Source organism: Haliotis cracherodii, unplaced genomic scaffold, assembly GCF_022045235.1.
Source record: "Haliotis cracherodii isolate W230 unplaced genomic scaffold, xgHalCrac1.p SCAF_13, whole genome shotgun sequence".
Classification (NCBI taxonomy): Eukaryota; Metazoa; Mollusca; class Gastropoda; order Lepetellida; family Haliotidae; genus Haliotis; species Haliotis cracherodii.
In genome coordinates, this window is record NW_027266268.1 from 27394390 (window position 1) to 27406109 (window position 11720).

At 42.6% G+C, this 11720-nt stretch overlaps 1 protein-coding gene across 1 annotated transcript; it reads right to left on the reverse strand.

Annotated features, from left to right (window-relative positions):
- Window positions 1–2693: 2693 nt before the first annotated feature.
- On the reverse strand, window positions 2694–9080 carry LOC139458574 (uncharacterized). Its single transcript, XM_071240002.1, has 6 exons — window positions 8975–9080; window positions 7369–7528; window positions 6263–6453; window positions 4303–4400; window positions 3884–4025; window positions 2694–2785 (listed from the first exon to the last, which is right to left on the reverse strand). The coding sequence occupies exons 1-6, from the start codon at window positions 9078–9080 to the stop codon at window positions 2694–2696; spliced, it is 789 nt and encodes a 262-aa protein (XP_071096103.1).
- Between the last annotated feature and the right edge of the window lie 2640 nt (window positions 9081–11720).

Here is an 11720-nt window from a genome sequence, read left to right on the forward strand (position 1 = left end):
CGAATTTTCTCCATGAGTTGGAACTTTCGTTTACATATGGTCTGAAGTCGACAATGTCATATATTCCTGTATGGTCGCTTTCAGACTACTCATGGTTTGGGCGACAGTATCTGATTCCCGGACGTTATATTAACTGGCGTTATCCATGACAATGACACTGACGTTGTTTAAAATGGGCAATAGCTCAAGTTCCAACCAGCCTATAACCACACCACCTCTTATAATTTCCTTATGAAAATCACCAGTTTTCTTTTTCGCCTCGAAAACTAGCAAACATCCATCAATAAGCGTTTACACGATTACCTTTACCTGATAGTCTATGGGTACTTTTTGTCCATCTGCCGAGTCAGTGGAAGGATTCACCAAGGTAAATTATCTGGACGCCGTGACTGATAGGTAAGACTGGTGCGGAGATAATGTGACCACATAGACAGGATGGAATATTTCCCCTGAAAGTGCTCATCGCCACGCGCAATGTATCGAAATCCCATCTCTTGGAGAGCAATAGTTAGTGCAGTCCGGGAAACATTGATTGTATCTTTAATTTCCTCCCATATTCTACAAGTCAGGGTTACCTTCTGCTCATAAAGCTTGTACACTATATGCCTAATCACCCTGTATCAAAGCTGTCTGATATCCTTTTACGCCCCAGTTTTGTTTTTGAGACCACCCCTATACCTGTTTTGTGTTATTTATCATACCGTAGACTCGATGGTATGAATTGAAAACCCAATAGCTTGGGCAGTTCGGTAATTCATCCTCTCTAAATTAATAAATGGTTTCCTTCTATCTCTCTTGAGTGTAAAGAACTTGTATACATTTCCCAGTACAGACTCCATATCGTGTACCATGGTTATGGCTATGCAAGTGTAATGTAACATGCATCATGGGAGCAATGTTAAAAAAACCAACGCAATTATTTTTGTGTGTGGATTAGATGTTTTATGAAGACAACATTATTATCATTATAACGGAGTTACGTGTGCATATTTCTATAGTCCGTTTCAGACTGCCATCTTTCGACTTAGAATAAATGTGAACTTCCTGTTTTCGTTCGAATATTTCTCCATCCGTTTTGGATAAGCAGAATCTAGTATTATCAGACAGTTTTAGGAATTGCTACAGATGTCATCGCAAACGTTCAATGTACAAATGTATAGGCAGCCTCTGAACTTGACCTGTGTGCCCATTTTTCAAAACCATTCATACATTCGGTTTCACTGGAATTGCTTTGACAATTCTACACGTTATATGCGTAGTGTACGATACTCACCATAGCCCTGCACAGTTGACACAGTATCAGGTACAAACATACATTCAATCTATGTTACATAACTTGAAGACCGAGGGGAAAGTCGGAACTACCGTTGCTGATTTATTAATGAAGTTAAAAGCGAGACAAAACAGCCCCGAAACACTCGGATGCATTCGAAATCAAATGCAAAGTATCAATATTATCTGATCCACTTTGTAGAAGAGTAGCAGTATTAAATACTCCAAGTCCTACACGTAAACTGCATGTTAAGTTCTTGTGGACATGAAAAAGGCAATTTCAAAATAAAAGCGACAAAACCCTTTCCATATTCACAAGAAATCGTCGACTGTCCGATTCCGACTATATCATAAGCATGTGTTTATGAATCACTATCAAATAGTGATGATACCAGGTGTTCGCGCAAAAAGGTGAAAGAAAAAAAGATTAGCCAATGTTTGTTCAAAGATCAGTAATTGAGTTATTAAACATGCACCCTTTGAACAGACATCATTATTATTTGGTTATGTGTGGGCAGAGACCATAAAATAAATATGGTCTGTGAAAATTCTTACAGCCAAACGATACTTAGATTTCAAAAGTTCTCCTGATGGCCCTCAAATAACATGTTCATTTTCTAGCATAAGTAAATTCGTGTGCATCTTACCGACGAAAGAATTAACTGACTATGAAAGTCCAGTTTCCACCCTTGCCGAACTTGGTTGCAATTATGGAGTTATATTTTGGCTGGACTAACGAGTCTATGCATAGCCCAATCAAAATCGCACAAGGAAATCAACATCCTGTTCGTAAACAAATTTCGGTCGACTGCAGAATTTGCAAAGCACGTGTACCGTCAACAGATATTTTCTAAATCTTTCATGTTTTTAATCAAGGTGCTCACGTGATTTGATGCACTTCGCGAAGTAAGGCCCGTTTTATTACAATAATTACACTAATTACAATATTTACAATATTACAAATTTAAATCTTATCGATCGGATCGCCTTCACTGGGCGCCGCCATTTCGTTTGAAACAAATGCAAATGATATGAGAGGTGGAATCTGACTGGTCAATAGGAGGGACATAGTATGGACATAACTCGAAATAGCAACTGGCGACGCTGCTATCGAACCAAGATATTCCGGCCAAGTTCGGCAAGGGTGGAAACTGGACTTTCATAGTCAGTTAACTCCCTTGCCTCGGGAAGATGTCGTGTGGTGTGAAGTTTACTAGTCATTTTGTACGTAGTCCAGTTAAATTGACCACGGCGACAATATAAAATAGAAAAGTCTCGGTGGGCAATTTAAATGGCGTCTATAAAAAACAAATGAAGATTCATGCTTGAACTCTTTATCGCAATTTATATACATGATGTACTGGTGATGAAACCCACGTGATGAAATGCCTGAGGTAATTGGCTGTGAGGGCTGGCTTTATTTACACATCAACTGGTGGACTCGACCGTCTCAGCTTGGACAGCAAGGCTCTGGTTTCACTGTCCATCTCTCCCCACTTCCCACGTGAAGGGTCTGGAATGGGACGGTAAAGTGAGACAGGGAATCAAGTCGTCCAACAGTTTTAAGTCATGGCGCGTCAGCTTAAGGAGAGCGAGTGGTGTTTTAACAGTGTTTCAGTCATACAAAGGACTCATGGATCTTCAGCATTTTTTTGGTCTTATCCCCCCATAACTATTTATATGTCAATTCAACGGTTATCCCATTAATATTTAGAAGATCGTACCATCAACCAACTCTCCAGGCTGGCCAATCAGCAATATGGTTGAGTGAGTGAGTTGGGTTTAACAGTAGTCCGGTTATATCGCGGCGTGTCAGCTTAATATGGGAGGAAAGGCCGAAGTGATGCAGGTCTTAGACGTTTACCATTTCGCTGAAACCCACGAGCAGGGGTATGTTGCTGACAAACCTAGAAACATAATTGGGGCGGACCGAGATTCGAACCCACAATCATAGGGTTCTGGTGTGCCCAAGGTACGCAACTCTGCATACCTTATCGCGGCGCCTTAGAACCGGGATTCGATGTGACCAGTCTAAGAGGATGGCAACGTAACGGATTTTTGACTGACAGTTTCTGTTTAGATTTTAAGATTCAGTATGTTCATTGCGTTTGAAAGAGAAAATACACGAGATGGTTGACGAACACAAACTCATGAGTTAATCAGCTAACTGTACAGCTGGAGATAACAGAGTACAATTATAAGACGGCGACTGGCCATACAAGGATTAGTAACGTGTTTATCCTGGAGCGTATGGACAAGGATTTGGTTGGTTGGTTGGTTGGTTTGTTGTTTAACGCCGCACTCAGCAATATTCCAGCTATATGACGGCGGTCTGTAAATAATCGAGTCTGGACCAGACAATCCAGTGATTAATATCATGAGCATCGATCCACGCAATTGGGATCGATGAAGTAATATCATGAGCATCGATCCACGCAATTGGGATCGATGACGAGCATCGATCCACGCAATTGGGATCGATGACATGCCTGACAACCCGATCCCTTTTAAAGTGTATACTGCCAAAAGAATATTTGAAGATCAAGTTTACTAAAGAGACAATATAATTGGAGACAAGATACAATTATCTTAATGAAAGGGCCAGAAATACCTTGTGTCCTGATCCGGTCACATTTACCTGTCTTAAATTGTCTGATAAGGTGATGTTCCTCATTAAAGATATCTTCAACCTCGAGGTCAAGGTCAATGTCACTGGTTTTGACCACGTGTCCAGTCTCAGCCAGTGCAGACAGCTGAAACAAGGGGTAGGGACGAGTAAAGGCGTGAATGAATCGTCTTAGTAGGGGTGACATGCCATATACCTTTATTTCTTTGGTTAAATGCACAAACAAAGCTGTGGTACTACCAGACCAAGGGTCGTAATCTGCGATGAATCTGGGATTCGAACTCACGATTAGCGGATCCTGTCAACTTTGAAGGTGGAGTTGTGGCGTCTTGTGCCACTGCCCAAATTGACTGACTAGACTTGTTATCTCGCATAATTTTAAGTAAATGATCCACAGGAATTACCTTTTGAAGGAGGGGTATATCCGATGTCATTTCACTCTGGTTGCTTGGCGACACACGGCCTGTGAGATCTGCGTCTATCATCGGATGCTCTTCTGGTTCTAGAATTATTATAATATGTGGTATATCAGCTTATGTTCTATCGCATCTTTCATACAGAGGTAAAGATTTAATACTCCTTTTATTCTAACAAGATGTGACTTGAAATGGGGTTTAATGTAGCGTCGCACTTATATAGCGACGTGCATGCACGTGTGTGTTTGTGTGTGTGGCTGCTTGTACTAGTCCGGACTAATGCCGACTTTTATAGTGGTAGCCCTCTGTAATACTATGCCGCAGTTTAACATGGATACGCCACTCAGACACAGTATACCGACTCCGAGCCGACTTGTCCTTGTTTTAGCCTCTTAATGCCGAGCGCCCGACAGGGTAACAACAAGTACCATCTTTTAACGTCTTTTTGGTATGACGCGGCCGGGCGGCCCCAAACGTTTCAAAGCAATATCAAGAACTATACTCTCTACTCAGTATTGTTGGCTCTTTCTATGGATAGATCCATCCATCATCTTTTAACGTCGTTTTGGTATGACGAGGCAACGCACCCACAAACTTCCGCGTTTCGGGCAGACGCTTTATCCACCAGACCACGGATGCGCCTATTCTGTCAAGAAACTAAGCTCCAGCGTATCGAACGTCTTAATAATAAGTATATTAAATATGTGACGCTCTGCTATCGAAGTTACACCTCAAAACACCTGACTTCACACGCTAGATATACACCCCTGCTTTGAGCTCACACTGGGTTGGTTGGTTTGTTGTTTAACGCCGCACTCAGCAATATTCTTGCTATATGACGGCGGTCTGTAAATAATCGAGTCTGGACCAGACAATCCAGTGATTAATATCATGACCATCGATCCACGCAATTGGGATCGATGACATGCATCAACTAAGTCAGCGAGCCTGACCACCCGATCCCGTTAGTCGCCTTTTACGACAAGCATAGTCACCTTTTACGGCAAGCATGGGTTGCTGAAGACCTAAAGACCGTAAAGTATGTTACGTAAGTTACACGGGTACCTTGCATACATCGATGTACATTAATCAATGCCTGACCCAGGTTTTCTATATGTCTCAAAGTGTACTGACAAATGTACGCATGAGCAAGAAACTGGTTGGTTGTAATGTGAATGTTAAAAGCTTGTAATGTATGAAACTGACGCATGAACCAGGAAATCAAGCACCAGATGAACATTTAAGAACAAATTGTGAATATGTTTTAGCGGTGTAGTCCCTTTTCAGTTCTGAGTAATCTTGAGAGATTAATAAATTTATTAATTATATAAGAGGGTTAATTTCAAACCACAGGCAGTACATGCATCTCCATGATCTATAGTACTAGGTCTGGGGTGCAACTAATATATACCATAATTATAAAGACCGATTTTTAGATTTTCAAAGAGCATCACATCTTTTCGGAACATGGATGCTTGAAACAGTTGCGACACTTGTAGAAAGTTCCATTAAAGGTAACGGACTGAATCATACATGTAGTTGATTTGTTTCAAGATGATGGTCCCTCGTGGGATTCCAGTTAGAATTGGTCCATATCTACCTGTTTGTTGTACGAAGCTATTGTGTATCGGTGGCCAAGTTCGATGACTTGGTTGATTTTGCCCTTCATCCCAATGGATTCATTGCTGCGGATAGTCGAGGTTCTCTGATAATCGAGGTTCTCTGATAATCGAGGTTCTCTGATAATCGAGGTTCTCTGATAATCGAGGTTCTCTGATAATCGAGGTTCTCCGATAATCGAGGTTCTCCGATAATCGAGGTTCTCCGATAATCGAGGTTCTCTGGTTAATCTCTGGCGTTGGCATTATGCATTTACTACAAGCATGGAATACGATAGATCTATTCTATCACGAAATGCCTCAGGAGTCGGTGGTGGTTACATACGTACCAATACCCTCTGTGCGCTGCTGCCACTGTGTGGGGGAGTCGGGCCTGGAGTAGTAGTAGCTGTACCAGGAGACGGCCACGTGGCGGGGGTCACGCCTCAGGAACCTGTCCCTCTCCCCAACACTTCCAGACCTGTCTTCATTCACGGCTCGCTGGGAAGTCTGCGCGAGTTTCTGTGGGAAGATCACGTGTCTACAAATAAACACAGGTCACAGACTTAAGCTGTTTTGTAGCATGTGGGAATATGCAAACAGAACTATTTTTGGCTGCAACTGTTTTTCTCATGATTTTAGCATTGTCAATTTCAACCAATTTCATTTCACATCAAGGGCGGGTAACTGTCAATGACAGGTCTTCGTGTACTCCATGAACTTTGTCATTTTCCTGTCGGATTAAAGGGTAAATATATAGCATCATTGCAAGTATTTTTCCAGTATTTAACTCTTTTTAGATGGGCTGTGTTTTGTGGGGAGTAATTATGGGAGAAATAACCAAACTTGATTTTGAATAGCTACGACTTTGTTGAGAGCCAGGTGAGTTATGATGCTGGCAGTCCAAGGGTCATATTCGGGAGACTGATCAGTGGATCTTAGGAGTAAGTGAGTTGGGTTTAACGCCGCTTTTAACATTATTCCAGTTATATCGCGGCGTGTCAGCTTAATGTGGGAGGAAAGACCCAAGTAATGCAGGTCTCAGACTTTTACCACTTTGGTGAAACCCACGAGCACGGGTATGGTGCTGACAAACCTAGAAACAATCGGGTCGAACCGGGATTCGACCCCACAATCATAGGTTTCTGGCTTGCCCAAGGGACGCAACTCTGCACAGCGAATCGCTGCGCCTTAGACGACTGGACCACCTGTGTCCCCGGATCTCAGGACAACACATCAACACGTCGAGTGTAACGCCGTGTAATGATGTTTTACTCCGCAATATCTGCAACATTTCAGCAAACTGACAGCTGGTTGTCATCGATCTGAAGGACACAGGTCAAGACACACAAAACCACCCAATCTTCATTTGTCGGCTCTTACAAGCACGTGTCACCAGGGCCTATACTGGGAACTGATGATGTACATACGATTATATATAAATTTGGGTTTTTACCTCGACTCAGCTTCTGACATATGGCGTTGCATCATCGGGTCTGATGCCGTTTCTCTGTCGTCATGGAAATCGACACCCAGGATTGGTTTTAGCTGGGGCATTCTCTGGTCATTGAATACCGGAAGCAAACGGTGTACAGCTGTTCCGCTCATTCCGACGTCTGCAACAACATGGTTTGTTAGTTTATTGTTCAACGTCGACCTCAGCAATATTCCAGGTATATGTTCGCAGTTTTTAGATTTAAAAAAGCGCGAAAACGTCCTTAAGTAAGCACATTTATGTGTACTGTAAATACTGTTTACTTGGTGCCACGGCCCTTGAAGATCCGGGGTAGAATAGGACTCCAGCAACCCAACCTTGCCGTAAAAGGCGACTTTGCTTGTCGTAAGAGGCGACTAACGGGATCGGGTGGTCAGGCTCGCCGACTTGGTTGATCCATGTCATCGATCCCAATTGCGTGGATCGATGCTCATGATATCAACTCTGGATTGTCTGGTCCAGACTTGATTAATTACAGACCGCCGTCATGTAGCAAGAATATTGCTGAGTGCGGCGTTAAACAACAAACAAATAAAAAAGTCAAGGAATTCGGTGCCAAGAACATATTTTAACAAACAAACAAAACTTGGTGCCACAGTCTGCCAGTCTATTACATCTATCGTTACTGTATAATGGTGCCCCCATTACGGAATACTTCATTCAATGATATCCTTCATAAGAACATATATTGGTGTCCTTAACTTGTGAGTGAGTTGGGTTTAACGCCGCTTTTAACAGTATTCCAGTTGTATCGCGGCGTGTCAGCTTAACGTGGGAGGAAAGCCCCAAGTGATGCAGGTCTCAGGCGTTTACCACTTCGGTGAAACCCACGAGCACGGGTATGGTGCTGACAAACCTAGAAACATAATCGGGGCGAGTCGGGACCCCACAATCATAGGTTTCTGGCGTGCTCAAGGGACGCAACTCGCGGCGCTTAAGACGACTGGGCCACCCGTGCCCCCCTGTCCTTAACTAACACACTGCATATGATGCTGCGATGTAGAGCGAAAGCCTTGCAAAGCTTGCTTTGTTTTCTTTAGGGACGCCCACCTCATGATAGCTTACTAAGTTGCCATGCTTATATGTTTTCAATGCCTGTCATATGTTCGAGTGAGGTATTACGGTGTAAACAAACTGCTTGAGTATATACAGAGCCATGTTTTGTTTGGTGATTCCATAATTCAGATCGATAACCCACTCAAAACATTGGACTCAACCCATGCCGCTTCACTCAGTATATTTGCTAACACCAAAGAGTTCGCTTTTTATTTAGTCATGGTAGAATGGAGATAAACACACTGTGTTTTCAATGTAGAGCTGCGCGTTCGGTTCCAAATTCAATTTAGCGCGGTTAAATCTACAGGTAGCCTAGCTCTGCATTGAAAACACAGTATGTTTATCTCCTTATAAGACAGCATCTGATATGTGTAACAAAAGATTGTCGTAAGACATCTACATCAACCTGATTTATATAGATATTAGATGTTGGTATGAACATGGCTTCTAACCTGCATTGCCCGAACGGACTTCCTATTTAAGTATCCACAGTGAACATTATAATCCTTACCTCCAGCGATCGGACAAGACGTCCAAGGCGACGGCGAGGAGCAGTTGATCAGCGCGTCCGAGAACTTGTCCCAGTCACCATATTCACGAGAAAGTGTTGCGCACATGCAGCTGCGTTGTGGCTATATGTTTAGTCTAGGGGTGAGAAACGACAGTGTTCAGTGAGGAGGAGTAATGCGGTAAGTCTGGAAGACAAGCATTACCCCCACGCCAGATATATCTGAAATCATGTTCAAGCAACGTCAAACTAAACTCTCCCACTTTCACAGCACGGGTAGGAGAGGGAGTTTTACACCGCTTTTAGAATATTCCAGCAATATCACGGCGGGGGACACAAGAAATGGGCTCCACACAGTGTACCAAGTCGGGAATCGAACCCGGATCTCCGGCGTTACGAGCTAATGCTTTAATCACTATGCTAACTGACACGGTATAGCTGTTATTCACAGGCATGATTACCTGAACCAGATATGATGGCAGAAAAGTCCCTAGTGGCATCAGGCAAAACTGCCTCCTGAAAACGGCACCAACCCCAATAAGATAACATAGGACAAGTATATTTCACATTTTAAGTTCTTCTTAAAGTAACTTCTTTCAAACAATAATTCGAAACTTCAACTAAAAAAACTTTCCTGAGAATAAACAAGGTTGTTTTTAGATATATATTGTGAATAAAATAAAAGGGAACGTACAATTCCGACTATATTACGAGAATGTGTTTATGAATCACTATCAAATAGTGATGGAACCAGGTGTACGCGAAAACGTGAGCGAATCCTGCACCCGTCACACGCACAAGCAAAGGCAAAGCAACTATTCACGTAAATAACAAACAAACGGGGACACATGTTACAAGTCAAAATCGGGAATTCCATCGAACATAATTTTAATGAGCAGTCCCTCTTAAAATCATATTCGGGGTAGCTGTATGTATACGTGCTTATTGTATACTATCAGACCCTCGTTGGTAGTTGTTCATGCTTCGTATAATGACAATGTTATCACATCTTAAGTGACGAGGTTAACTTAGTAAATTCAGGTGAATATATTCCTCATAAAGGATTTGTTGAGTAAACGTTAAGTACTACCTCGGTTGTCAATTAACTGCATACTTGTTATTTGTAACCCAATGTGGATGGAATAAATAAGTCTGTTTAGAAATAATGTTCACACAATGGCGGTGGGATACGGTTCGTGTTGAATATTGGTTCTTGAAACAGAAAATGCCTGAACATTTTTTTATTATGCACACACAAACACACAGATTTTTAAAGCGCCCTTTGCTTTTTGTCATTACTGTGAGTATTATTCTTTGCTGTCGGAATTGAGTCTTTTCACTTATTTATCATTTGAGCATTAATAGTCATGCATTACCCAGGTTAATTGACCGTCGCGATATTTAATGGTTCCAATTCAGGTGTCAGGACTACTGATAGTCCGTGAAGATCCGGGGTAGAATAGGTCTTCAGCAACCCATGCTTGTCGTAAAAGGCGACTATGCTTGTCGTAAGAGGCGACTAACGGGGTCGGGTGGTCAGGCTCGCTGACTTGGTTGCGTGGATCGATGGTCATGTTATTAATCACTGGATTGTCTGGTCCAGACTCGATTATGTGCACAGACCGCCGTCATGTAGCTGGAGTGTTGCTGAGTGCGGCGTAAAATAACCAATCAACCAACCAACCAACATCTCCTGATTGTTGCTGTACAGCACTATAGCATTAGCATTTACTTTCAGTGCAGCGGTTCAAAATACAGAGGCATTGCTGTTTAGATAATATAATGGCCTGATGTATGGAAGACAAGTCCGAGGTCGTTGAGATATATCGGTGAAACCCACCACCATGGATTGACTTAATGACCGACCAAAGCTTCGTCTCACGCTGAACTGAAGGAACAAGGGTCGTAATTGGGGTGATTTTTTTATCACAGCACTCAATCAGCGGATTCAATCACGTTTAAAGCAAAGCTGTGTAACCCCTGATTCGGTAATAGAGCAATACTGATAAGGATAATAACCCCGTTAATTGCGGTTATAATGATTCACTATAACACAAGTTGGTTCAATTTTGTCGTTTTAATACGGATTAGCACAAAAAGCAATACAGCACATATGAGCAGATGGTCCATCCTCTTACAAAATGTGTGAACTAATATTTGTCAAGGAAATCTAACTTGGACCGCTTGTTCATAAATGGAACGCGGCCTCTGAGTAGTTGGTAAAGCAGAGGTTGTTCTGCTCTGTTGAATCTGGCATCTGTAGACAGGAGGAATCTCAGAGAAGCCTGGGACACGAATCCTTCGTTGAAGTTGTATTTGCGCCTCCAGATACTGAAAAATGCAGCCAAGTCCTTCGCTGTAGGGATGCGAGAGTACTTGATATGTGATCCATTCTGAATGACCATGGTGAACACGGGGTAGTGTGGACTTAACGATATACGGTCATATCCTTGGGTGTGATGGGGAGGGTGGTCAGAGAGGTGGCGTCTGGCTACTTGTCGGTATTTGGGTGAGTTGAGATACTCCCCTGGAGACCACCCACATTTTTCAGTATCCTCACTTTCGTCGCTTTCTTTGATTACATTCATTTCATGTGACTTTCGTTTGAGGCTTCCTTTGTTATCAAGCTCTCTGGTGCAACGTCTTTGGGGGTGACTTGGCTGGTTGTCCGGCATATCTTGGTGTTGACTTGGTTGGTTGTCTGGCACATCTGGGTTTTGACTTGGTTGTTTGTCTGGCACATCGGAGT